We start from the raw sequence: 25,995 nt of genomic DNA, 5'->3' as shown, positions 1-25,995 counted from the left end.
AGTAGAATACAGAACTATTCAAGTGGAGATGTGGATTCTCTCTATCTCAGCCATGTATGCTGTCGGGTATATCACAATATCTCATTCATCCGGAGGGAGAATGCAATGTAACAACCATTTGGTTGTGAGAAGGATACAGGAGAGTTACTGACACAGGATAACAATACTCTATAAATGCTTCATAGCTCAAAAACACAATGAAAAATGGAAAGAAAGTGGACAGGGGAGAACAGGGGATATATGAGTGGTTCGACGTTAGCAGTCGGCCTATGCTTTTCACTGCCTCTTCTGCGGTCCTTCGTTCTGAGACTCGTCGGAATCAACATATTCTTCCCCGGTCTCCTCTTGTTCCATCTGCCAGAGCTTCTCTTCCGTCTCTGGACTAATCGGAGCAGCAGTTGGGGGGTGCGATACATCCCCACCACTCATCTGCCACTCCATCAGTTTGGTGAAAGCGCCGTCTGGGCGAGCGCTAAGCTCTTCATAAGAACCCTGCTCTGCTACTTTGCCATCGGGGCCGAGAACGACAATAGTATCAGACCGTTTGATTGTGGACAGACGATGGGCAATGCTGATGGTGGTGTTGTTGCCACGGAGGAGTGCGGCCAGAGCACTGTTTACGAGAGTCTCGGATTCGGCATCTAGGGCAGACGTGGCCTCGTCGAGAATCAGAATGTCGGGATCTTTAATCAAAGCCCGCGCAATCGCAATACGCTGCTTCTGGCCACCCGAGAGCTGAGCGCCTCGAGGACCCACTTGAGTATCCAGGCCGTCCGGCTGGGAGAGTCAGTCAGGTCTATCATAAACGTAGGCAGGGTACTTACGAAGTCGCTTATAAATTGGCAGTTTGCCTTCCGAGCTGCGGCGACGATCTCAGACCTCGTCGCCTGAGGACTTCCGTACGAAATGTTCTCGGCTATAGTTCCGGAGAAGAGAACCGGTTCCTGGGAGACGACACCAATCTTCCTGCGTAGCGACTTTGCATTCATAGCACCGACATCCTTCCCGTCGATGAGAATCCTGCCCTCAGTAGGGTTGTAGAATCGAAGCAGCAGAGACGCGATGGTCGATTTGCCTCCGCCTGAAGGACCGACGATGGCAACATTGGTACCCTGGGGAATCTCGAAGTTCAAATCCGTAAAGATAGGGACAGCAGGACGCGTGGGGTAGCTGAAGGATACGTTCTCGAACCGGATGGGACCACGGGCAGAGATGACTTTGTTGCCTTTCGTAGGCGATATTGTCGGCTCTCGGTCCTGCAGTTCGAAAAGACGGCTAGCCGCACCCACTCCTTTCATCAACTCAGAGTAGAAGCTGGACAAGCCGAACATGCTGGAACCTGCGTATGCCGTGTACATGAGGAACGAAGTCAACTCTCCAATGCTGATACCGCCAGACTGGACCATGCCCCCTCCCACGTAGAGGAGAGCCAAAATCGTCATGTTACCCATGAAACCGGTAGAGCTGAAGAATGTCGCACTGATCAAGGATTCCCGTTTGCCCAGATTGAAGATCTTTCGCACCTGGGTGTTGTAGCGGTTGACCTCAAGCACCTCGCCGGCGAAGGACTGACTGGTCTTCACATTTCCGAGACGCTCTTCGGCGATCTTCGTCAGGTCTCCGAGGTTTCTCTGGATTTTGCGGCTCAGGTTGCGGATGGCACGACCATAGAAGAAAGCCCCAAGGCCAATGGGAGGAAGCAGCAAAGCCAGAATACTGGAAAGTTTCAGACTGACGTACGCCATCAGACCGAATCCTGCGGCGCCACTGACACCAGCGCGCAGCCCATCAGACAGGTTTTGCGTGATACTCTTTCCCACGATGATGGTGTCTGAGCTAAGGCGAGAGATCAGATCACCCACCCGGTTCGCATCGAAGAACTCGGCATCTTGGATGAACGTCTGGCGGAAAAGCTTGGAGCGGAGTCTGGCGACAATTCGTTCACCGACGATGCGTAGGATAATGATACGTCCGTAATTGGCGGCGGCACCGATGGTCATGATCCCAGCCAGCGCGGTGTAGAACATAGGGACGCTGAGACCGAACAGCTCTTGGACACCTCCTTCACCGGCGGATTTTGTGGCCGCATCCATGATTTTCCCGATGGAAAAAGGAATCGACATGGTGATACCAGAGGAGATCAACAGGAAGGTGAAGGCCATAAAAAGCTTCTTTGCCTCAGGTCGCGCAATAAGTAAAAGTCTCCAGATTTCCTTGAAACCAGCTCTCTTGCCCCCGGCGCCGTCTTTATGTAATCTGGCACTGAGGTTGACCTGCGCAGCCTGTGCGGCCTTCTCAGACAATTCGAATCCATGATCTACCGGAGGCTCGTTAGCCGGAGAGGAGGCAGTATTCGTCTGAGGCGTGTTGGTCGGGGGTACGGGTGGTTTCGCTTCTAATTTCCGCTGTGTCGAGGAGAAAAACCGAGCTGTATCGAGAATACGTGGTTGGACAGCACCCAATCTGGAGTTGCAGCTGCCTTTAGAGACGAGACCCCAGACTCCAGCGCGGGCTGAAGGAGCACTGGCAAAGTGCCGATGCAACCCACCATGGGCGCCAGGCGAGAAAACAAGGACACGGGGCGCAGGAAAGACCTCTCTAGTCAAGCCTCCCCGGAGATGGTGAATTGGTCGTGCGCTGACCCCTGGGGCCCAGGAAGTAAGAGCGCTGACTCCGCGCATTGTCGGGGGTGGAAGGAAGCGGAATCGGACGGCGGTTCAAACAGATTCATGGAATAGGGCGCGATGCCATATCTTGCCTATTGGAGCACGGTGGTAATCGCATGCATGACAGCACCACAACGAAAAGAACACCCTGAGGAGCGACGGGGTAGATGGAGAGGACAACCAACCGAGGCGATCCGGTCAGCACCAAAAGCACATCCCCGAAGCCGCCGTCCGTCGGTCCAGAATCGGCACGTTCTGCCGCCCACCACCGCCTGCCCCCGTGATTCGGCCGCCGTCGAAGCTGATCGAGAGCTTTCCATGCGGCGGAGCCTCGAAACTGCTCCAGAGGTTCTTGTATAGCGTGTACAGTGTCCTCCCGGTGACTTATCTCGTCATTAATCGGTGTTTATCCCTGCTTCTAGTCCCCGCATTCTTCCTCTCTACTGCATTCCCTCCGTCTTATCAGCTACTACCATCCCACCCCGCCGTACCCCTCCTGTCAAGTGTACATCGCCCCTCCAAGATGGTCCTCGATTACAGCAAGTGGGACCAGCTGGAGCTGTCCGATGATTCGGATATCGAGGTTCACCCCAATGTTGACAAACGTTCCTTCATCCGCGCGAAGCAGGCCCAGATCCACCAGCAGCGCGTACAGCGTCGCCATGAGATCGAAACCCTCAAGTACGAGCGGATCATCAACGATGGCCTCCTCTCCCGCATCGACAAGCTTCTCACCTCCCTAAAGCAACATGAAGGTACCTCCAGTAGCCCAGAAGAGCCTGTATTCCAGGCTCTCATGGAGTTCGCCAGCAATCCCTCCGACGACCAGGCCCCTCCGCCTCCCGAGGGCGTGCACACGCATGAGAAAGAACAACCGAAATACTCCCAGATGATGGGCGCCTTGGTGGACCAGGTCAAAAAGGAGATTGGGGATGTGCCCGCCGATAAGCTTTTCCCAGAGTATATCAAAGGTGTACAGGGACACAAGGACAAGGTGCAGGGATTACAAAAGGAGTTGCTCGAACGACTTGCTGGGCTGGAGAAGGAGGAAAGCAGCAAGATCACCAGCGATATGCTGCATACCGGGTTTGACACGTCATTTGTCGCCAAGGGTGATCCCAAGGGCAAGAACGCTGCCTCCACGGAGAAAACGAACTCCGTAGAGCTTCTGAACCCCGCCGCGGCGGCCGGCGCCTCGTCGCAACAGTCTGGGGCTGATGCAGATGACGAAGAGGAGGATCCAGAAAGCATCAAGGCCAGTGATTTGGCCAAACGGTTCGCGAAGATCAAACGCGATGATTACCGCGCGCTTCTTCAGTTCATCACGGAAAACCCCGACATTGTGGCAGAGAAGGAGACTGATGGTCTTTTGGTTGAAGCGTTCAACAGCCAGATGGAAGGGAAGGAGGACTATGCTCGACAGTGTGTCCATCAGGGACTGTTGCTGCAATATTGTCGCTCGCTAGGCCGGGACGGCATCTCCCTGTTCTTCAAGCGGTAGGTGAAGTCGGTCCATTTGATGAAAATCTGCGGCTAATATACCATGTCTAGTATCACGAACAAGGATCACCAAGCTGGAACACTCTTCCGCAACGACGTCAACGAGACCTACAACAAGATCAAAACCCGTGCTGCAGAGCTCGCCAAAGACAGCTCTGCTTCCAATGACCCGGCCGGTGTGGAGCAGATCCAGCTCCATGCCGTCGATCCCAACACCAAGATTACCATCAACATCCCTTCCGCCGACAGCAGCGAGCCTGTCGAAGTCGAAGCCCGCAAGATCTTTGAGTCCTTCTCGAAAGACTTACAGACAGCTTTGGCTTCGGAGTCCCTAGACGAGGTCAATAAGGTCCTGGGCAAGATGAGCGTTGAGGCAGCAGAGGACGTGGTGGAGAAACTCGGACAAAGCGGTATGCTCAGTCTCGAGGAGGGAGTTATCGATGCGACGACGGAAGAGGGCCGAAAGCAACTGGAAGAAATTGAGGCAGAAAACAAACGGGAACGCAAAGTGGAGGAAATAGGAGAACCCGGTGGTGATGTGACCGAGTTGGATTGAAGAAATATATCATACTGAATGGGTGCACGGAAGTTATGAATCTGTTGTTTCTGACTGCAATTACTGATTCAATTCATGTAAGCATCGTGTATGAGTCTACATTCTGTAATAGCGATGGATATTTTACTCGACACCCCAGTGCACGAACGAACTATGGGCCAGCCAGTGAATGGAGCAGACATCGACAAAAACATGGCAAGCAACTGCGTTATCTACCTACATAACAATTAGGAAAGAAAAGATCCGTAGTAAAAAGACAGGGTAACAGAATCAAAAGTAAATAGACACAACCCGTTGTTAATACCCGAGGAGATATAGCGATGCATGAAGGTGAGAATGTGCAAAGTGGTCGGTCATGATAAAAAGGCGCTGGTAATAGGAAATATTCTTCTCTTCGAGTGCCCACTTCTCCTCGTGTCCCCATCCCCAAACCCAAGTCATATATTCGAGGCAGACGTCTCCGTACTCCATCCACGCTTTAGATACCGCTAGAACCGGGGGCATTCTGGTCCTTCTTCAGATCGAGCAGCAGCTCGCGGAACCGTTCCTTGCCAGAACCGCTGGCGCCTCCCCTCGCACCCTTACCAGAAATATCAACGAGTTTCGCGATCCGCTCCCAGCTAGTACCACCAGAAGATGTGTCTTCCCGGTTGGCGAGGAATTGCTCGGCTTCGGCGCGGGTCTGAGCCCGAAGCTTGTCGGTCTTGTTGTTGTAGGAGACGTAGAAGTCGTCAATGTCTTCCCGGGCCTTCTTCACTGTTCCTTCCTTCTTCTCCTCCGAGATCTCCGCGCGGCGGCTGATATCGGCGTCCCGTCTCTCACGCCACTCCCTGTAGAGCCGAAAGTTAGTCTCCGCCTAGGGACCACCAGAAAGACGCTGGTGAAGGAACATTAGCACCGAAGCTCACCTCACAGGTTCCGATTCTTCTTCGGGTTCTTTGTAGCTGGAAAAGCCAGTGGGAGGGAACGGAGCACCGGTACCGGTGATCGTGCCACCGGGCGCAACTTGCTGTAAACAGGGGACGTATTAGCGCACCAGCGGTTGGAAGGACACGACGCGGATATCTACCTCATTCTGTGTCTCAATAGCGGGGAAAGACGATTCGAACCCGGATACTTCCTCGTGGGAGACCGTGGCGGCCGGGGCACCCTCGGCACCTCCCAGTAGATCGTCCCCGGTATCTACATTGTCGGAGGTAACAACGTGGTCTTGGGCGGTAGCGAACTGTTCAGCGTCATCACCAAGCGCAGCACGCTCACGGGCAAGGAAATCGTTCTCGTCAGAAGCTCCGTTGGCATCGGCGACCTCAGTTTGACCTGAAGAAGGCAGGGTTTAGTATCACGGGCATCATAGTTGGTAACGGGTAGTGGTAATTGGGGTAGTGACGGGGGACACCAACCAGCCGAGAAGTCTTCGAGTGAGGGGAAACGGTCCGCCATGATGATGTCGGTGTGAGAGTAGAGAGAAAGGAATCTGGAGGACAGGAGGCAAGGGAGGTATGAACGGGGGAGGGGAGAAAGGAGATGAGGCTCCAGCTGGCGTTCTGGAAACAGCAATCATGCTGGGATTCTGCCGCCCGCAGGCGGTGAGCCTTCTCGTGAGCTTCACTGGTCCTCATCTGCCTCTCACTTTCTGTCCTTCACTCTCCCCATCTCAACAAAGAACATTCATTCATTCGTTCCTTGTCCTTGACCCCACCTGCTGCTCGGGACCGCTGGTGTGTCACTTGCGCCTGGTCCGTTTTACTTGTTCTCCCTCGAGACTGGATCGTTCCCTGGTCCTAGTGACAGCTCCCATCCTCGTCAATAGCTCCTGTGTTACTACTCCGTCCTAGACGACATCCCTCTGGTTTCCTCCACCGCTTGAACCATGGCGTATACCGATGACGCAGTCAAGGCCAAGCTCTCCGCGCTCAATGAAACCCAGGAGGGCATCGTTACTGTTGCGCAATGGGTCATGTTCCACAGGTAGCCAGCCTTTCAACCACTTTCACCAAGCTCACGGAACTGACACCTATCCCTCTCTATCTTACAGGCGACACGCCGAGCGGACTGCGCAGCTGTGGCTTCAGAAGCTCCGAGACTCCCCAGCCCCCAAGCGACTGAATCTAATCTATCTTGCGAATGGTACCTAGATCTCACCTCACAATGTTCCGACACAGCGCTCACCACATGTATAGAGGTTGCGCAACAATCCCGCGCACGAAGAAAGGAAGATTTCCTTATCGCCTTCTCACCGGTAGGTTCCTTCTTTCATTCGCCAGTGCTTTGAGCTAATCTCGACTAGATCATTGCTGAGGCTACGGCAATTGCATATAAAGGCGCTTCCAATGAAATCCAGCAGAAGATCCGACGTGTAGTGGAGGTCTGGAGACAGCGATCTATCTTTGAATTACCCATCCAAGAAGCCGTGGAAGCTCGTGTAGATGGTAAGACTGCTCTCTTTGTCATGCGACTTCCGCATACTCACTACGCAACAGATATCGATAAGTCGCGCTCAACCGGTAAAAAGCCCCCGTTGGGCGGATCCCTCTTTTCAAGTCCGTCTGGCTCAACGCCCTCCGAACTCCAGCCTCTGGTCCCCTTGCAAACCGCCGTGTCCAAGGCGACGGTATCTTCCGGCGCGTCTGCGACAGCAGCCAATGCAGAGTACGATAAAATGCACGATCCCAACACCCCCTTGCCGACACCGCCTGTGCATGCCGCACGTCTGAGCCAATTGCTCAAAGCGCTTTCCAATGCCGAGAGCTCTGTATCGGAGGTTATCAAGTCTCGGGTAGCTTTGATTGAAGGACTCGAGAAACTCTTAGAGACCAATCGCTCCGCGCTTTCCCGTGAACAAACATTGGCAACGCAGTTATCGGAGAGGAAGTCAGAAACGGAAGCAAAAAAGAGAGAGGTAGAGGATGGCATCATGCGAGGACTTTCAGCTGAGAACAACACACCCAGCTGGCCCGATCCTGCTACCGAAGGGGAATCCGTAGCCCGTCCTGAAGTCGAGGCTTTGACCCCTCCCCCCGTGGAGGCTCTCACCCCTGTTGGGTCGCCCAAGCAAGAGCCTCAGGAGGCAGCTTTAAATACCGCCCACGATTTCCAGGCAGAAGCTGGATTCACGCTGCCGGGGTTTGAGCACCTCAAGGAAGATCCTAATGGACTCCATGCCAAAAAGCGGAAGGTCACACACGAGGAGGATTATGCTAAATTCGCCGGTGGTGACTTGGACGCTGATGTCGCCGAATTGCTACAGCAGGAGAGCAACGCACAGAAGTAGCATGTTCCCGTCTCCGGTAAATGCAGTGAGAATCGGCAACTTGTTCGAATACTTTCATCCGGGCAGTGTATTAACCATAACTCTTAGCATACTACGTCTAGCCTGTTGGCTCCATAGCGTTTGATAGCATTTATGATTTGAACCCGAATCTGAACCACTAAGAATCGATCTGAACAAATCAGTCTTGGAATCAATTAATCCAGAAACTCTCCTGTAGTTCCTCATCCCATGGCCTCCAGACGCAAGCAAACCGCAAATCACAACATATACTTAACGAAGCGCACGAGTGCAGCTAAAGTCCGCCATCTTACTCCGACAACCCAAATATATAGGCCAGCTTCAGCGCATTGCTATACGACTGGTTGACCTTAATATCACAATCATCAAACAACTTTTTGAATCGCGACTTGTCATCATCACTCATCTCGAAGCCCCTCGCCCTCCGACAGCATCCACACTCCACCGTACAATGGCCCCTACGAATCTCACGTCCTCCAGCAAACCGCTTATTCCCGCAACACCCACAGCCTCGCCCACAACATCCCCCGCGGCCCGCACAATCCAGCCGGAGGAACTTGTTCTTGAGGTACCCGTCTGGGTTCTTCCTCCACGCCTGGTACCCGCGCAGCATCGGGCCCGACGGGCACGACGCCTCGCGCCGGTAAAACTCCCGCTCAAGATGCCAGTACTGGCGCGCCAGATCCTCGATCTCGCGCCTCCATTTCTCTATCTGGACCTTCTCGTTGTCCGTCAGGTCTCCCGTCCTTGCTTGGTCTTCCAGCGCTTCGACTTCACCGCGGAGGTACGCCTCGCGTTGTCCCGCCTCGCGCATCTCGACATCCATCAGGATGATGTCTTTAGCCCATTCCTCGTCAGGTCTGTATTTCCCGTGTTCGTGGAGGTTTTTGCGTAGGTGTTGCGCAGCATCTGAGCCGAAGAGCGTTTCGACGACGTTCTCGAAGCCGGCACCCATTTTGGAATTTCCGGACTATGTAGTTGTGCTTTTGCTGGTAGGTAGTGTGCCCTTCACCGTGGGTTATTAATGGGAGAAAATCTTCTTGCGATATGGGTGGTTGGATGACCTCACGTATACATAAGAGCCACATGTTGATCCGTAATAATTATCGTCAGACTGATTAAGGCATACGAAGCTATCGTCATACTGATTAAGGCATACGAAGCTACTTGTCTTGCCCATGGAAACGGTTGTCAACCCGAACGTCTAATGATATGGAAAATCACCATGCAATGCGAGATCTGAACCAGAACACCATGCTAAGTCTAGATCAAAAAACACCAATGCAAAAATTCCGGCACGAATATATCCATCGGTTCAGAAAAAGTCCTGCTGGTCCAACCACTGACTATCAATTGCGAATGCCACCAGATCTGCAGCGCAGCACATGTCCTGGTGGCCGTATTCGAGGTCCAAAAGATTAAGAACTTCGTTAAGTCGACCTTCGAGAGTGTTTTTCAAAAGGTCTACCTTTGCCTGTCCTGAGCTCGGGGTGTGTATAGGCTTATTTTCACGTTTTGGCGCCGTTGCCTTCTTCGGCTCTTTGTTCGGTGAGCATATGGATAGAGGCTGTCTTCCACTTGAGGGAGTGACTTCAGGAGCCCTGTTCTTGAGAAGCGTCCTGAGAAGAAAAAGAAGCCATATGAGATTGGTTCTTGGTGCATAATCCGCCCAGATTCCCGGAACATCGCGTGGCTTCTGAGACTCAAGTGGATTCCCGCTATACAGTTGAGCGCGCATACTGGTCAGGTGTTAGTATACTTTATCCTGGAAAATTCCAGTTGCACATTAAGTTCCACACGCCAGAGATACTTACTATCTATAGGTGTTCCTGAGTAAGATCTCATCCTCGTCCCCGCCGACAGCATCGAATATTTGCTTACTATCCAAGTCTGATGAAGCAATATCCACAGCGTCTGAAGAGACTCCGGCTAAACGAAGTTCAGCTCTGGAGAGTGAGTAATCAATAATTGTCGTTTCAAGACTGCTGAGTCCGAATCCACTGTTGTGTGGTCGACTCATAATATCATTATCCGTTGGAGGATCCATGCGGCCATCGGAGCGAATGCTTCGAATGCACACATTTCCAAGATGCAAATCACGATGCTGTTCCTCTGTTAATTGGATACCCTCCATGCGCAGGTCTGGATATTTACCTCGAACATTGCATACTCCTCCGCACGCGCAAGCGCCATGGCCACACCCCAAAATATATCATAAACCTGGAAGATAGATGACCACGAAAACTTTTCCAATTCGCAGCCGGCATCATCCATCTCGATAATTGCCCACAGCTGCGTCTCGGGATACGCTCTCCTATTCGACGGATCTGGGTTGAAACAATCATCTTTCGTTTCCTTGTAATGATTCCAGGCTGCTTGGAAAGACTCCGGAAACCGTCCTTGCACGACATGGATTTCTCGGAAGCGGGCAAATCCAGGAATTGGATCCAGATATTTAAGCATCCGTACTTCGGACACGATCTCGTCAACGCTTGTAAATTTCTTCGAGCCGGGGCCCCTGCGCGATCGCAAGGGAACAATCTTGAACACCCCGTCCCCGTACGCCCTCAGACGAGCGATCTTTGACTTTGACATTTCCTTTCTGCATGCTTCTTCCCGTAGGCGAAGTTTGTAGACTTCTCCATATGAACCCTCCGCAAGCTTTACCACCTCCAGCAGATTTCCAGCTCGAGCTGCCCATGAACCGAATTTTTGTACACTCTGCGCGGCGATTGCCGAGATTGCTTCGTCCAGGATAGGACGAACATAGGCGTTTATGCCCTCGTCGGACACGCAGCCGGATGACAGGCGAGGTGCTACTTTCGTTTTTCTTGTCCGGGTTATATTCTCGGCAATGGATTCACTACTGCGTTCTTGATTTCGGCGTCGTACCATTGAGTAGCGTGGAGTTCCTCTGACTCCGACGATCTCTTCGTATCTTCTCCGTGGTTGGGGGGTGCTTATCGGGGATGGTGCAATAACCGGGTCGTCAGTCTGAGACACTTCTTTATGACCCTCATACTCTGGAGCGTCCGTTTCATCAAGGTCCAGTGGCTCGGTGTCTTTATCTTTGGGCCCGTTCGCAATATCTTTGCGGCGGCGGACTGTTGGCGTATCGTTTATGCTGACTTCGGCTAACTTAGCCTGGATCGAGTCGACTGCATCCTGGTTATTAGATTGATCGATAACATCTGGTTGCTTTGCTGGGCTTTGCTGGTCGAACACTGCTCTTGGAGCGTCTGCCTTCCGCTTTCCGTATACGCGGCGCTTGGTGACGGTGCGAGTCTGTGTCGCAGGGCGCGCGTCCCATCGCGTGGAGTTAAAATCGGACGTAGAGAATAAGCCGGACATGGTAGGTAGATGACTTGACATTTTCTGACTCTGCCCCCCTTTTCCTATGCTTCCCTGTAACAAGTGACGTTGATGCGCAAGGTTGAGCAGAGGAGAACAGCTTGGAAATGGTGAGATATTGATCTATTTCCTAAATAGGGTTAGTGCAGTTGTTGCCGTGGTGAAAAGTGCGGACTTAACGGAGTTAGAAGGCAGATCACATCGATTTTCTGATGCTTGATCTCAGGCTGTCTAACGACATATACAGCTCTTTGCCGTGTGGTTCTCACCACCCAGTGTGTTACTAGATATTGATTTAGTTCATACGAAAATGAGTTCATACTTATATCACCCCTTAGGCCAAGATTATGTACATAAAGCCCCACAAAACCAGAACTATAATGTCCCATCGTACGCAGTAGTTAGCTAAACAGAATCACATTTTGTGTATCAAGGAAGAATCATATTGTAAGCTCTCGACGGGCATAATCCACAAATACTGGCATGGATCGCTCTGCGATCTTCCCTATGTGGAGCACTTTGACATTATATTCAACCGTGAAAATCTTGCCAAAGTTCAATCGTGACATAGGGCTGAGCTTGTGTTGTGGTTTTGCTGGCACTACCTCCAAAGGAGTACTCAACATTCTAGGCTCTGACATTCCGGGGGCTGGTGGTGTGCCTGTATATACAATAGCATGCTTTGATGCATCTGTAGCGTTTTTACTCAGACCTCGGTTGCCGTAGGTGTATATAGGACTGACAGAACCTTATTAATCTGCTGTTGGGTACAAGTAGGGCGAAACGTACCAGCACCAAGCACAACGGTCATATGCCTTAATCACCACCAAACGCCGAATATACCTAAAGACTTGCTCTCCATATCCAGTTTCGAAGGAGATTGTGGCATTTGTCTGTCTTGAAGTAATCCCTGGATCCTCATGCCAGAGGACGGAAAATACCTTATACCAGTGTCAGTATGGCGGAAAATATAGTACATATGAGCGTGGCTTTTATTTACCCTTCCCTGTTTAAAAAATGCCCGTGCATTTTGCTGGCGTCGATATCCTATAACTTATAAGCTAGACTCATTGTGTGCGGTTTTAGGAGCCAGCAGGCCGATACATACGAAGATCAAATCCGGAAGTATCAGCTGCAGTGATCAGTTGTGAAGGTATTCCAGGAGGAGGCTACACAACATTAGATGCATCCTTATTTTCTTCATAGCACCGCACTTACTGCAACAGGCAGTTCCTTTTCTGCAAGGCTTTGCGGCCCAGTCGGTGGGCCCTCGATGTTAGAAGCTTCTGCGGCAGCGCGCTTGTGCGTCTGCGAAGAGAAATGTGAACTTTGTCGCGTAGACTTATGACAATGAACTGGGATACCCCCGTCGCCCACACCTCCCCTGGGCATGTAAGTTTGATGGACAGGAGGTGCTGTCGATCTTTGATAAGATCGAGGCACTCGGTCATAACTTATTAGTGGGGGTAGCGGAAGGTAACCTATCAAGACCAGAAGACGAGCTCGCTCAGCGATGTCGAGCACAACAGGCATATGAATTTTCACCGCATCCAAGTTCTTTAACCTCCCACGGAAGGCTTGGAAACTGACATTTGGTTCGCCATTCTCCAGAGTATATAATGTCAATAGATGGAAGGGGATATCGAACTTGTCAGGATAGGATTTTTCAGTTCCACGATAGGCAATTTCGTTCGCTTCCTCAAATATTAAGCCATCGAAGGTGTTGAACCGTGAAATCCTGCTCGCGATCCCCATTAGTTCCTGCTTGGTGGATTCGTCCAGAGTCATCTGGCGGAAACGCGATAAGACCAAGTGAGAATCACGACTCTCAAAGAATACCCCTGGCATTGCTGTACCTGTCTCGGAGCCTGTGTGGAACAAAAATAAGCTATGGATGAGTTCGTATACTTCGATAACCCCTAATAAATCTCCAACATCATCAAGCTGGGATAGGTAAGAAAATATATGAGAGATGCCGTCTTCTTGTGCGAGACAGTAAATGTAGCATTTCCTATAGTCCCGCGGTATGGCACTGGTAAATCCATTCGCATCGAAACTCGGACGAGCGGTATATGGGTATTGCATTAGAAAACCCAATATTCGACTTGCACATTCGAACTCTGTTCCTTGGATCTTAGTTTGGTATCGTAAACACTTAAATTCCACGATCCCTAGGTTGTGGTTCCCCAAGGTGACAGCAGCGTTACGGTATCGATTGGCAGCATCCCACAGGCGCCGCGACGTCTGATCTTTCTTGGAGGGCGGAACTTGTATACTCAAATTAAGAAGCGCATGAGCTCGGTCCATACTAACAGACATAGCCACTAACGCGTCTGGGCTGCGCATATTTCCCGGATGCCGCTCGAAGTTTAGTTTTCCGAAGCAATGGTCGTCAAACAAGTTTGGAACTTCATGCGGTGGCAGATGTTGAATGATCGTGAGCAATGAACAGAGAACACGCGAAGCTTCCCAAAGGCGGTCTCTCTGTGACAATAGTTTATACCATTCGATGACCCCAGTGCAATTGTCAGTGTTTGGTGGTATCCACGGGCATTTCATGTCGTCCATGGTGGCCCAGTTCGATGTTGCGAGAGCGAAGGTAACGATTTTTATATAGATTTCGTAAATATGGATCTATGCAGATTGTCGATCAGTGACAGAAAATACCAGATCTATAACAGCCGCACCTCAGTATCATTTGGCAGAGTCCCGGTTGGGACATCTTTTGCACCCCGAGAGAGAAATTGCCACGACTGTACAGCCCGAGAGAGCGCTGAGCGTAAAGCACCCTTGTTGTAAATTCCAGCGAGTGATCTGATAAGGTGAAGAAGCTCAATCTCAGTCTCTGTAAACACTTCGCTCATGTAGTCAAGTTGAATATCCAAGAAGTCCAACAGCGTCCGATAGAGGCCTTGACTTAACAGAAGGTCTGCATACTCCGCCACGACTGGAAATACCTCTAGATGAACTGCCAAGACCTCTTCGAACATCTCATGGGCTTTCTCATATTGCCCGGTATTTTTGTATAATATGAAAGCCTCCAGTTCCTTCTCTATATCTTCTGTCGCTTCCAGATTAATGGAAAAGTCAGGGCCCTCTGAGGGTAACCTTTGTGATAAGCCTGCTCGTGAGCCTGCTAAGCTTGGACCTTGCAAAAAATCAGATACGAGCGGCACTGATTCAGTATGTCGTCTCTGAGTATGAGAGCGAGAATCAGTGAATCTCGTATTCGGGTCCCCATCATATATGTCCCCATCTTGGCCAACAGGTCTTAGGAAGCCGCCCGGTGATGAGAGTCCAATTCTCTGCGATGAGCCCATAATATACATGTCTCTATGGTTGTGAACAGATCCTGGGTCCCACGGTGACGAGAACCCATGCCCCTGCGCTGTATAGAGTGATGAATATGCTCTGTAGATTGACGACGTGGGTGGCTGTGTCATGTAGCTTAGTGAATTATTGGGGTAAATGCGTTCTTGGAAACCATGAATCGATGTTGAATCATCATGGTTATATCTCTGTCCTGAGGAGACCGATTGCAAGGCATGGTCTTCAGGGGGTATGGGCTCTTGGAAACCCCGTCCTAGGTGTGATCCGTGTCCATAATCCATGTCGTTGTTCAAGTATCTACAGTCACTCTCCAAAAGAGCACTTTATAAACAGGAAGAATAACAGGAAAGGCTGCTATCTGCTATCGGGCAGCATGTCTTTGATGTTCCAGCCTTGTCTCTAAACATATAGAATCCACGTGAGAGAATGAAAGCGGGGTATGGATGCATAAGCATAAGCGAACAATAGAACAATCCCAGTTTTAGCAGGACCTCAATGAATTTGTTGTGAATGCTCGTGAGTGCAGATTGAGAAAACTTCATTTTCGCCATGCAAAGTCGGTACTCCATCACACAGCGCATTGACAGCTATCAGGCAGAATACAGACAACTCTTGCTGCAGCACCGACGAAGCCTTGTTTACAAAGAAGTCAAAAATGTCAAACTTGATTGCTCTTTTCTGCCCAATTCTCGGTGGGGCTTACTGGGACGAGAGCCCGCTTGGCTCCTTTACATGGATTTTCAAATAAGTCAGCCGGGTGACAATATTCTGGAAAATGCTACCGTCGACATCGTTTTCCAACAAGATGGTCCCAGAGGACTGGCTGAGGAGTCGGGATTCTTCGTTACTGAGCATCTTGGACCCAGAATCATCGACAGCGGCGTCCTCAGGTCGTATGGAGGTGCACACGCCAAAGCAAGTCCTGGTTCCTTTATACAGAGAGATGAAACTTGGACTATCCGTGGATCTTCATGGCCTCTTAAAGGGGACGGTACAGGCCTTTGCCGACGGGCTGAGTGGGTACTGGAACGTGCGAACAATTATAATTCTTTTCGACTCGGACTCGTCCTTCAACACGACATGGAGCCATTCTGGGTTGGCGTTTCACTTGAAGGCCAGCTTAAAGGAAAAAGTAAGAGATGGTACCGGGTTCGTCGGTGGATGAACCGTGAAAGCGGTGTCTTTTTCAAAGTTACACCCTCCAGGGAGTGCCAGGTCCCACTCGACGATATCGCAGTCAGACTGGACAGGGAGCTAACGTCGGTAAACATTGAGAACTACTACCGAAGGCATGGTGACTTCTGTGTGATGTCTAGAGATCCCCTCCCCTCACGTTCTGAGCCGCTGCCTGGAAATACAAGTGAACCTAGCATTCGGGAAAACACGACACTGGATTATACGATTGCATGGATCTGTGCACTTCCAGTAGAAATGGCAGCAGCTGAAGCGATGCTGGATGAGGTTCATAAAATGCTGCCAATCCACCCAACTGACAAGAATCAGTATACCCTGGGACGAATGGGAGAACATAATGTGGTCGTGGTATGCCTTCCCCACGGCTCTTACGGGCCTCCTTCCGCAGCGGTGGTTGCAGCGCATCTACGAACATCCTTTCGAAATATCAGAGCCGGCCTTATGGTTGGAATCGGAGGCGGTGTGCCTTTACTAGCGGATATCCGACTGGGCGATGTAGTTGTTAGCAAACCCACTGGAATATACGGGGGCGTGGTGAAATATGACTTCGGGAAACGCGTCGGTCCACATATTAAGCCGGATGGGATGCTGAATAAACCGCCGCAGACTCTCCTCACAGCAACTGCGGTGCTGGGATCTAAACAGCTTCGCACTAAGGGTCGTGAAGTCATGGATTATGTTGACTCCATGTTTGCCAAATATCCAGATATGCGGGAGGAATTTGCAAGTCCGGACCAAAACCATGATCGACTGTTCCAGACACAATATAAACATATAGGCACTTCCACTGATTGTGAGGATTGCGACCCAGAAAAACTCATCACGCGACCTCCAAGGGCCAGTCGAATTCCTAAGGTACATCATGGACTGATCGGCTCGGGGAATCAGCTCATGCGGAACGCTGTTGAACGAGACCGGGTTGCCCGAGAATTGGGTATCCTATGTTTCGAGATGGAGGCTGCTGGTTTAATGGACCACTTTCCATGTCTTGTCATCAGGGGCATTAGTGACTATTCAGACTCCCACAAGAATAAGCGGTGGCAAGGATATGCTGCGGCAACTGCCGCGGGTTATGCTAAGGCACTTCTTTCAGTGATGTCTAGCGTGCGTCTCCATGCCGAACCTGTGGTAGAACCAACCAGTCGTGCTGCACCACAACATTCCAACTAGTGCTATTCTTATTGGGTGATGGGATGGTTACTGATGGTTAATGAACCAGTAATGTGGTAAGGTGACAAGGCGGATGATGTTCAGATGACAGGCAGTATCATTCCTCCTCCCGCCGGGCTAGACAATGCTGTATTGAATAGTATAATAGAGGTGCACAGGCAATTGAGGGATAAAAATAAGCTACTTTTGTACAAAGTCCACATCACCAGGGCATGCCGTAAGAGCAGATGTGCATTTAGTTCTGGCAGGTTATACCTGGATACTCTATATAGCCACGTGATCTATGGTATAGAAGAAATTTAACCGAATCCACTGTTTTCATTAGCGATTACAATCGATCAACCCCACAGGACATTACATGGAAAGTGAGCCATTTGTTCTCGTCCCATGCCTCCTGCCAATGCGACTCTAGGTGTGTATCCCTGATGGGTCAACAGTACTCGGGCGTAGTGCCTAAGCGAGATTATCATGGAGATCCGAGCACTGAGGGCTCACTGCATTCTGAGAGAAGGAAGAGAAGAGAAACGAGAGAAACAGCATGAGTCACATCGTGGACCAGCGGATGATCCTCGATGGCTCGGCCGGCGATTTTCCCCAATGAAGCGATGATGGATGATCGATACGATTTTGGACTCCACCGTCATGTATACCAGAAAGAGAAAGTGGTATATCCCTGGCTGTTCAGTAAAGGGCGATCGTGCATGGAGGTTAGGCTTCCAGAACATTGGGCGGAGCCACTAGCGCCGTGATGAATAGTGTAGACGGGATGGGAGTCCGGAGTGTCTCCGTTCTCCGGCGTCGAAAGGGGCTACATTCATGGCTCCAGTTACTTTGGCGATGACATAGTCTCGGCTTCCCGAGGAATGTTGGCAAACATGCCGGAATTCTGCTGGTATGTGACACATTCAAAGCATGGAGATGTTTGTCAGCCAGTCGACCAACCGCGTTTCGGTGTAAACAAATGTACTCGGCAGAGAGGGAGTCAGGAACGCAGTCCTCCATTCTCCATATCCAGGGGAATGGACGGGAAGGACGATCGACTAGAGTCATGCTCCTTTTGGCCCGCTAGCGAAGGGCCATAGCAGCGGCCCCGAGCGATAGCCATCTCCGCCATGCGATGTGATATCCAGTCAGCAGTAGAGGAACAGTGCCGTGTTTGTGGAGTCGAGGAGGATGAGCATCTTCTTACGACTGACCGTTAGGATAGACGGGAAATCGGTGGGATATGGGCCGACCAGCGAGGAGAGAGCGTGGAATCGGAGCAGATCGGAGGAAGGATTGGCGCACCGGGAGTGTCATATTGCCTTTAGCGGCAGGCCAATTATGGGGACGTCGACCCTGGCTGCATTAATCGTGGTGTGCTGGATGTGCAGTGACGTTATCCCATGGTCCCTTTCCGTCGATTTTTCTTTTCTTGATTGCCCCTTGTCCTCGGTCCGTGGAGGCCGAGATACCTGGGAATGCACGCTGTATATGGAGTAGAATGGTTACGAGCAGGAATAGAGGAATAAAAGAAAAGTAATAAAATCTTAGAATAAAAATATAATGATAATAATTAGAAAAGAAGAAATAATAATAATAATAATGTTGTAGAATAAAATGTCGATCACGCGAGTTGCCCGTTTGGGACCTCGGGAATCACCTGCTTTTTCTTTTTCCAGCTTTTTCTCTTTCTCTTCGACTTCCCATCATCATCATCACCACCACCACTACTCCCTCCCCGCCTCTTCTTCTCCCCTCCGCCTCCACCGGGATTCCCGTGATTATTATTCTTATTATCACCATCCCATCTCTCTCCATGACCCCGTCCCTCGTTTCTCTCTCTTCTCCCCGTTAATCGCCGTCGGCCTCATCCGCCTCCCTCCATGACCGGCCATGGCGTTCAACTTCAACTGGTCGCCCTTGATGGCGGATGCGAGTTTCTATACTCGCGCACAGGATTTATTAACGGCCGCGCTCAATAAATCCCCTAAGCCTCCCATCATCGTCGACGATATCATCGTGACCGAGTTGAATCTCGGTTCCATCCCACCCGAGTTGGAAATCCTGGAGATCGGAGACCTCGCCGAAGACCGGTTTCGAGGCATCTTCAAGATGTCCTATTCGGGCGATGCATTTCTCACCCTGAAAACGCGCGTTCAAGCGAATCCTTTGAATACCTACCTTCTCACCCGACCCTCATTCGCGTCGCCGCTGCCGCTCGCTGCCGCGTAAGCGACCCCCGTGTCTGTCGCGTCGGTTCTTCGTGCTCACTTGTCTTCCCAATCTAGGACCCCCTTGACCATTCCACTCCAGATCACCCTTTCCGATTTCAAGCTCTCCGGCTTCGTCATCCTGGTATTCTCCAAGCAAAAAGGCATCACCGTCGTGTTCCGAAACGATCCCCTCGAGTCGCTCAAGGTTTCATCGACTTTCGATTCGATCCCATTCGTGCGCGACTTCCTGCAACGTGAAATCGAGGCGCAGCTGCGTATCCTGTTCATGGATGAGCTTCCCGCCATTATCCATCGCCTCTCGCTCCGGTTATGGGTTCCCGAATATCGCGCGGGTGAGGAGCAGACGGAGGCCCCCAATACGGCTGGGGAAGGACCTGGCCAGGATCCCTTGGCCAGTCCTCCCCAAGATCCGGTGGATGCGCTCGGAAATGCCCTGAACGAGTCGGAAATCGCGTCGCTATCGTTGGATTCGTCCGTCGAGACACATTCTTTGTTCTCACAGAAGAACCTCCTACGGTTGGCGGCCCTCACCGATTCTCAACGAACCATGTCGCTCTTTACTCCGTCTATCCAAGAGGTTGTTTATCGCGCATGGACTTCTCCCTCCGACCAGGCCGACATCACCAGCAGTGTGGTCTCGCCGCTAAGTCCCGCCCTTTCGAGAACTCAATCTCAAGTGGGTGGCATGTCCTTCCAGGATAACGCAAGCATGGTGTCATCATACAGCCGGTCTTCAGCATCTACCAATAATTTCAGCACATATGGCTTGAATTTGGGAGCGGGTCGACATTCGAAGGCGCATGCTCGAAAGAGAAAGAAGCGCGTTGTTGATCTGCGCCGTCCGAAACAGTCAGAGGCAGAGACCGATAGTGTTACCGACGAAAGCTCGTTCACTGAGACTACCAGTGCTCCCTCCGTCCGGTCCGCTCCTCTTCCTCGGGTCAACGAGCAGCCCGATGACCCAGTTACGCCGCCGCTGTCTCCGGATAGCGATTTCCATCTCCCGCCCATCCCCGAACAGAATCGCTTTAGCATTTCGCGTCCCTCTATCCGTCGCGACATCGCATCTGAAATGCTGCGTGACCCCGGAGAGTCTTCGTCCGAACCCGGCAGACGTTATGCGGAATTCGACGATATTGATGCGACTCCCCGCACTACCATCCGCCATGAGCCTTCTCGTTATGAAAGCGAGAAGCAGGAGGCTGGACCGTCGCGCCATCTGCCATCGACTATTCTCCCGTTTACCGAAGAGAAACCTGCACCCAGCCCTGTTGATCAGGCTTTGGTTGAGCGGATCGCGGGAGAAATTGCCCGCCGGATGCGCGACGACAAGCTGATGGGCACCAATTCGTGTGCCTTCTGGAACCGCCCTGGGCATGAAGAAAGCCCTCCCCCGGCCTATGGCCAGTGAACCATATACCAGTCGACCGACCGACTGCGCCGCTCATTTCGAACGCTTTTCTTTGTTCTCCTCCCAAGACACCTGGGCCTTTTAATGACCGATACGAGATTGCTAATTGCCTTTATATCTTGTTTGATTGTTTGATCTACTACCCAGCGTTGATTAGAGCTTGTACATTGGATTTCCTGGTGAAGTGGTTTCTGGCGTTGCATTTGTTGAGTAGGATACCACCTCGCTCTTTTTTTGTGTTAATTGTTCTGGTTGGGATATAGGGACGGATGGGAGGGAGGAAAAGCTGTATGTTATGCGCCTTATTCGAGCAATACAAGCTCCATTATCCATGTTCTTCATCCTATTCATGTATAGATGAGTAGTAAGCGAGTCGCGGGCGGTCTTGGCGACTCCACCAATTAGCTTCCCTCCCCCGAACCTCCATCGTTCCCTTTTCCCTCTTCTTCTCTCTTCTCCGCCACGTCGCCGCTTGTCTCTCCCATCCCAATTGTTGCCTTTTCTCGCATCCTCCCTCGTCGTCATGGCGGGTATGTTCAAGAATGTCTTTGGCGGTGCCCAGCCCTCGGGTTCCGCCAATGTTGAGGATGGTAAGTCCCGCACCTCCCATCAAATCCGGGGTCAACAAGCCTCGTCCACTGCTGCGAAATCCCACTCATTCCCGATTTTTGTGGTCAGATTTCGCCGACTTCGTGAAGGCCCCTGAGCCCTCGCCCGCCTCGATCTTGGCTGCATCGTCGTCCTCGTCAACTCCCGCGTACAACACCCAGGGCATCAAGCCCGTCCCGTACACGAAATGGTACCGGGTGTGGGAGCGCACATCCCCCCGGGACTTCCTCCAGGAGGCCATGGTCATGCCATTGATCCTGCTTATTGTCGTCTTCCACCTCTGGGGCACGCGGAAGAACCGCCGTCGGGCGAAGGAATGGGCTCAGGCCCATGCGCCCGTGCTCCAGAGCGAGTTCGCGCTGGTCGGATTCGACGGTGTTCAGAAGACCGATGAGAACGCCATTACGTCGGAGCTCACCTCCGCGGAGTCCATCCTAAAGGAAAAGAGCGCCCAGGAATACACCTCCTACGCCACCGGCCGGCAGAATGTGGCGTTCGTCGATGTTTCGATCAAGATGCCCAAGCGCTACAACCCCATCATCTACTACATGGACATGATCTTTGGTTTCTTGTTCGATAGCTACGAATCCCCCTCTGAAACCTGCGAGGCCATTGCTTATACCTTTGACGGCAAAGAGAAGGATGTGGTGCCTGTCCCCGCTGGCGACACGTCCTCCTTGAAGGTGAACAACTCGTCCTACGACGGCTTCATCTGGGCCGTCGTGCACAAGAACCACATGCGCAAGTTCCGTGAGGAGCGCTACGATGCCTCCATGACCTTCACCAGGGACAACTCTAAGCTTCCTCCCTGGGTTACCGTGATGACTGAGAGCGCTGAGATCACCGACACGCTTCTCACTCCTGAAGTCATCCAGGCCATTGAGAAGGCTGGCGAACACTTCAAGTATTTGATTGTCACTGATCAGCCCGTTGATAAGCCCACGAAGTAAGCCTATTCTCTCCGTGAATAGAGTCTGAAATGATGTCTAACTCTGCCAGGCTGGAGGAAACCACTCCCAGAAAGCGCATCCAAATCGCCACCTCTCTTCCCTCGTCGTCTTCTGGATACACCGCCACCATGCCCCTGTTCACCCAGTTCCTCCGGCTTACGGATAAGCTCGTCTCGGCCGCCCACTTCCGCCCCGAGGTGATGCGCAAGATCCGCAACACCCGCGAGGAGGAGATCCGCAAGATTCGTCGTGCCGACGAAGAGGACAAAGCTGAGGAGCGCAAGCTGGCCGCGGAGAAGCTCAAGAAGGAGGAGCGCGAGCGACTGCTCCGGGGCATGACCGCCGAGGAGCAGCGGAAATTCCTCGAGCGGGAAGCCCAGAAGGGTCAGCGGCGTTCCATGAAGAAGTACACTCGGAGACAGTGATCGCTTATCACGGACGGTGCTGCGAACGAAAAGCGCGTTGTGATCTTCATTCTGTTGCATATCTTCATGTTCCCTGTATTCATATTTGAATTTCGGCCTGGGGTTAATGTATCTGGGGAGGTGACCTGTTTGGAAGAAGAATAGTGTAATGTTTTAACCGTTCTTTAGCATGTCGCAACGATTGCTTTTCATTGCATTTCCACCTGCTGTTGCTTGACCAGAGCCATGAGTGACGGGCTTCGCTCCTTCTTCCACTCTTCCGCATCCATCGCACTCTACACTGACATCATCCCAACATCGCTCTCACAAATGCACCGGGCAATCGCTCACCCCATGCCTTAGACATTTTTAATCTCGACGCCAGTCATGCTACCCTCTTTTCTCTTCATGACCTTCCTGTGGCCGTGGGTCGGCCAGGTCTCCGCTACCCCAGTGAACATATCAATCCCCATCGGAGTCGTGATCAAGCAATGTACCGTACCCGGAACAATCGCTCTCACTTACGATGATGGCCCAGACTCCTACACGCCTGATCTGATCGCCCTCCTAAACCAGTACCAAGCGCACGCGACTTTCTTCGTGCTCGGGAGCAGCCTCGAGGACGAGGACAACGCAAGGACGTTGGAGCTGATGGTCGCGAGCGGCCACCAGGTAGGCGCACATACGTAGGCTGCCCCGTCTACCACAATGCGCAGCGCAAACTAACCGCAGACGAACCGTGCGAGCAGTTACGACCATGCGCACCTCCCGACGCTTTCGCGCGGGATGATCCGAAAGAAGATGGCGGACATCGAGGACGCCATCCGTGACGTGCTGGACTACGCCCCAACATACATGCGTCCGCCCTATCTCGAGACCAACCCCTTTGTGGACAACGTCATGGGCGAGATGGCGTACCACGTGATCGGTGCGGACATTGACACGAAGGACTATGAGAATGACAGTCCCGCGCTGATCGCGAATAGCTTCCAGAAGTTTGTGGCGCAGCTGGATGCTGGCGGCACTGTCGCCCTTCTGCACGATATCCAGTCGATGGTAGGGACATTGACGCGCATGATCCTGGATGAGCTCAAGTGGAGGGGGCTGCGTGGTGCGTATATCGTCTTGTTGGTTGAGATCGGATGGTGTGCTAACGTGCTGCAGCTGTTACGATTGGAGAGTGTCTGGGGGCGCCCAAATGGACCTGGTATAAAGTTTGACATGGACTTTCTGGGGTTGCAGGGAGACCACTATATACTACTTATGGTGGATGCATGGCGACGGATGTATTTCTACTCTTTCATTCCTTCAATGTGATATTTCTACACAAGCCTGGAGCCTGGAGTGTAATTTATGTATGCTTTGGTGGTTCGGTCCGACCCGACATGATGATCGACTTGCGTCAAGCTCTCTCCGCACATCATCGCTCTTAGTCTTGATACTCCAACTACACACCAGCGACGATGCCTATATTCAAGTCGGCTTGTGAGATCACCCCGACAACGCTTCACGGACTGTGATGTCCTTCTCGTTAAGGACAGTTTCTCCGACCAGCTAATTTTCTGCACTGCTGGCAAGATAGTCTAGACAGCGCAACTTCCCTTCGGCACCAAAATGCCTGAGACTACATGAAGCCAGTACCAATACCCTTGATTAGCATCTAAGTTCTACTAAAGGAGTGACAAAGAAAGAAAAGTAAGTCCTAAGCATCCGCCTAGATGTACAGTATCCCGGTAACCACAGCAGCCAAGATCCCCATAAACAAGGGCGTCGCCGACGCAGCAGCACCCCCCTTGTAGACTGCAGCCGCGGAGGACGATGCTGCAGCAGAGGCAGACGCAGACGCAGACGCGGATGCCGAAGCCGACGCGGCCACAGAAGAATTCGATGCAGCCTTGGAGCTCGTCTTGGAAGTCGAACCCGACGAGGAAGACGACGAAGAGCCCGTGGTGTTGGACGCCTTGATGCTCTCCCACGATCCACTCTTGTTGGTGTACGTGTACTCGTCGGCCGGGTTGTAGTTAATGACCTTGACGGACTCGACGTACATCTTGAACGGCGCGGCGGTGTAGTCGGTCTCGCCGCCAGCCCATTCGATGGTACCCTCGCTGTTGTCCGGGTCGCCGCCAGCCCAGATACCCAGGCGGATGCGCATGGGCGTCTGCGGGTAGTTGGAGCCACCGACGGCGTCGGCGTAGTTGAGGGTGCGCACGACGCTGCCGTCGATGAGCCACTCGGTGGCGCTGGAGGTCCAGTTGATGGCATAGGTATGGAATGTCTCCTCAGGGGTCGAGACGGACACGGTGGTGGCACGGTCATAGGAGGTGGTGTTGCCCTTGCCGAAGTAGTTGGTCTGGATTTCGTTGTCGAAGGTGCTGACTTGTTCCTGGGATGGGTTAACATGCTGCACTGCGTGGGGGGCCGTGTATAGGGAAGATGTGTACCCAGTCGATCTCGTCGAGATCGTCGGATTCCAGCAGCACAGTGCTCACGATGCCTGTGCCGTTGGAGGCGCGCATCTTGAACTCGACATAGCCGAAGAAGATGTAGAACTCGCTTTCGAGAGTGGGCGCATCGCCCTGCTCGTTGATGACGAACTCGGCGCCCAGCGAGGTGCTGGTGACCGAGCCGGCGGTGACGTTCCAGTGCTTGAAGGCTGAATCGCCGCTGGTAAAGTCGGACGAGAGGGAGTAGGTGCTGAGGCCGGTGTCCGGCGAGCAGGTCTTCTTCGTCGGGTTACAGTTGGTGTAGGTCTGGGCTGTGCATTGCGCGGCCAGGGACAGCGTGGCCACGGCCCACTGCAGATAGGAGGGCATGATACAGGCTGTGGATGGGATAAACGAGTGTATAGGGACTAAGGTGTATAGATATAGGGGAGTAACAAGGAAGGATTGACAGTCCGAGTGGGTTACTACAGGTTATAAGGCGCTGGGCTCTCCATTGATAGAAGAATTCACCCGGGGAGGGTGGAGATCGATGGAACTGTTATCTCGCGATTAATCTACGCCATGTAGAGACATATTCAGGTGGAACTACGGAGTATGTCTTTTACTGGTTTATTCTTAGACCGGGTGTCTTGGACAGACCGTCGGTTAGGGCTTCTTCGGGCCTCGCACGCTGGTGGTTTAGCGGCTCCACCCGGGAAGCTTGAATCGATGATGCCTGGTCAGCGCTTACGTATGTTGATCGCTTAGAGACCGGCATACGTATGCTGGGTTTAAAAGTTCATCCTGGGGTTCAGGTATTTGGTCAGTATTGCGTTGTAGAGTCAATCAATGCCAGACGAACTCTCGCGGTAGTATAAGAGCACAGTCTTCCTGCGCAAGAAGGCCTTTCTGTTCTCCTGCCA

General features: G+C 52.0%; 11 protein-coding genes across 11 annotated transcripts; 6 read left to right on the top strand and 5 right to left on the bottom strand.

Annotated features, from left to right (window-relative positions):
• Nucleotides 1-22: 22 nt before the first annotated feature.
• Nucleotides 23-2,860, bottom strand: mdr2 (ATP-binding cassette permease mdr2). Its single transcript, XM_073691617.1, has 2 exons — nucleotides 825-2,860; nucleotides 23-777 (listed from the first exon to the last, which is right to left on the bottom strand). Exons 1-2 carry the CDS (start codon nucleotides 2,679-2,681, stop codon nucleotides 277-279), a joined length of 2,358 nt encoding a protein of 785 aa, XP_073542775.1. The 5' UTR covers nucleotides 2,682-2,860; the 3' UTR covers nucleotides 23-276.
• A 329-nt stretch (nucleotides 2,861-3,189) lies between these two features.
• On the top strand, nucleotides 3,190-4,722 carry BDV59DRAFT_196813 (Hsp90 co-chaperone CDC37; the record flags this gene model as incomplete). The annotated part of the gene is made up of 2 exons (XM_073692775.1): nucleotides 3,190-4,163; nucleotides 4,218-4,722. 2 exons carry the CDS (start codon nucleotides 3,190-3,192, stop codon nucleotides 4,720-4,722), a joined length of 1,479 nt encoding a protein of 492 aa, XP_073542774.1.
• A 478-nt stretch (nucleotides 4,723-5,200) lies between these two features.
• Nucleotides 5,201-6,162, bottom strand: BDV59DRAFT_206458 (clathrin light chain CLC1; the record flags this gene model as incomplete). The annotated part of the gene is made up of 4 exons (XM_073694796.1): nucleotides 5,201-5,552; nucleotides 5,631-5,731; nucleotides 5,792-6,039; nucleotides 6,123-6,162. The coding sequence occupies 4 exons, from the start codon at nucleotides 6,160-6,162 to the stop codon at nucleotides 5,201-5,203; spliced, it is 741 nt and encodes a 246-aa protein (XP_073542773.1).
• Nucleotides 6,163-6,373: 211 nt separating this feature from the next.
• BDV59DRAFT_189470 (CTD-interacting domain-containing protein) lies at nucleotides 6,374-8,183 on the top strand. Its single transcript, XM_073691616.1, has 5 exons — nucleotides 6,374-6,690; nucleotides 6,758-6,849; nucleotides 6,903-6,961; nucleotides 7,010-7,151; nucleotides 7,203-8,183. Exons 1-5 carry the CDS (start codon nucleotides 6,593-6,595, stop codon nucleotides 7,991-7,993), a joined length of 1,182 nt encoding a protein of 393 aa, XP_073542772.1. The 5' UTR covers nucleotides 6,374-6,592; the 3' UTR covers nucleotides 7,994-8,183.
• Nucleotides 8,184-8,221: 38 nt separating this feature from the next.
• Nucleotides 8,222-8,966, bottom strand: BDV59DRAFT_211573 (uncharacterized protein; the record flags this gene model as incomplete). The annotated part of the gene is made up of 1 exon (XM_073695832.1): nucleotides 8,222-8,966. One exon carries the CDS (start codon nucleotides 8,964-8,966, stop codon nucleotides 8,301-8,303), a length of 666 nt encoding a protein of 221 aa, XP_073542771.1. The 3' UTR covers nucleotides 8,222-8,300.
• Nucleotides 8,967-9,198: 232 nt separating this feature from the next.
• On the bottom strand, nucleotides 9,199-11,436 carry BDV59DRAFT_189469 (uncharacterized protein). The gene is made up of 3 exons (XM_073691615.1): nucleotides 10,166-11,436; nucleotides 9,826-10,115; nucleotides 9,199-9,750 (listed from the first exon to the last, which is right to left on the bottom strand). The coding sequence occupies exons 1-3, from the start codon at nucleotides 11,381-11,383 to the stop codon at nucleotides 9,327-9,329; spliced, it is 1,932 nt and encodes a 643-aa protein (XP_073542770.1). The 5' UTR covers nucleotides 11,384-11,436; the 3' UTR covers nucleotides 9,199-9,326.
• Nucleotides 11,437-15,047: 3,611 nt separating this feature from the next.
• BDV59DRAFT_211570 (5'-methylthioadenosine/S-adenosylhomocysteine nucleosidase family protein) lies at nucleotides 15,048-17,359 on the top strand (the record flags this gene model as incomplete). Its single annotated transcript, XM_073695831.1, has 2 exons — nucleotides 15,048-16,990; nucleotides 17,207-17,359. Exons 1-2 carry the CDS (start codon nucleotides 15,242-15,244, stop codon nucleotides 17,357-17,359), a joined length of 1,902 nt encoding a protein of 633 aa, XP_073542769.1. The 5' UTR covers nucleotides 15,048-15,241.
• Nucleotides 17,360-18,748: 1,389 nt separating this feature from the next.
• BDV59DRAFT_189461 (MDM34 family protein) lies at nucleotides 18,749-21,019 on the top strand. The gene is made up of 2 exons (XM_073691614.1): nucleotides 18,749-19,266; nucleotides 19,327-21,019. The coding sequence occupies exons 1-2, from the start codon at nucleotides 18,932-18,934 to the stop codon at nucleotides 20,681-20,683; spliced, it is 1,692 nt and encodes a 563-aa protein (XP_073542768.1). The 5' UTR covers nucleotides 18,749-18,931; the 3' UTR covers nucleotides 20,684-21,019.
• A 122-nt stretch (nucleotides 21,020-21,141) lies between these two features.
• Nucleotides 21,142-22,850, top strand: BDV59DRAFT_150149 (CCDC47 family protein). The gene is made up of 3 exons (XM_073687353.1): nucleotides 21,142-21,273; nucleotides 21,362-22,238; nucleotides 22,292-22,850. Exons 1-3 carry the CDS (start codon nucleotides 21,207-21,209, stop codon nucleotides 22,665-22,667), a joined length of 1,320 nt encoding a protein of 439 aa, XP_073542767.1. The 5' UTR covers nucleotides 21,142-21,206; the 3' UTR covers nucleotides 22,668-22,850.
• Nucleotides 22,851-23,054: 204 nt separating this feature from the next.
• On the top strand, nucleotides 23,055-23,866 carry BDV59DRAFT_206452 (uncharacterized protein; the record flags this gene model as incomplete). Its single annotated transcript, XM_073694795.1, has 3 exons — nucleotides 23,055-23,318; nucleotides 23,379-23,757; nucleotides 23,811-23,866. 3 exons carry the CDS (start codon nucleotides 23,055-23,057, stop codon nucleotides 23,864-23,866), a joined length of 699 nt encoding a protein of 232 aa, XP_073542766.1.
• Nucleotides 23,867-24,360: 494 nt separating this feature from the next.
• Nucleotides 24,361-25,518, bottom strand: BDV59DRAFT_211566 (glycoside hydrolase family 16 protein; the record flags this gene model as incomplete). The annotated part of the gene is made up of 2 exons (XM_073695830.1): nucleotides 25,091-25,518; nucleotides 24,361-25,032 (listed from the first exon to the last, which is right to left on the bottom strand). Exons 1-2 carry the CDS (start codon nucleotides 25,460-25,462, stop codon nucleotides 24,361-24,363), a joined length of 1,044 nt encoding a protein of 347 aa, XP_073542765.1. The 5' UTR covers nucleotides 25,463-25,518.
• Between the last annotated feature and the right edge of the window lie 477 nt (nucleotides 25,519-25,995).

This window comes from Aspergillus ambiguus, assembly GCF_047715705.1.
Source record: "Aspergillus ambiguus strain CBS 117.58 unplaced genomic scaffold BDV59scaffold_67, whole genome shotgun sequence".
NCBI lineage: Eukaryota > Fungi > Ascomycota > Eurotiomycetes > Eurotiales > Aspergillaceae > Aspergillus > Aspergillus ambiguus.
This window is presented reverse-complemented; position numbering and strand designations above follow the sequence as displayed.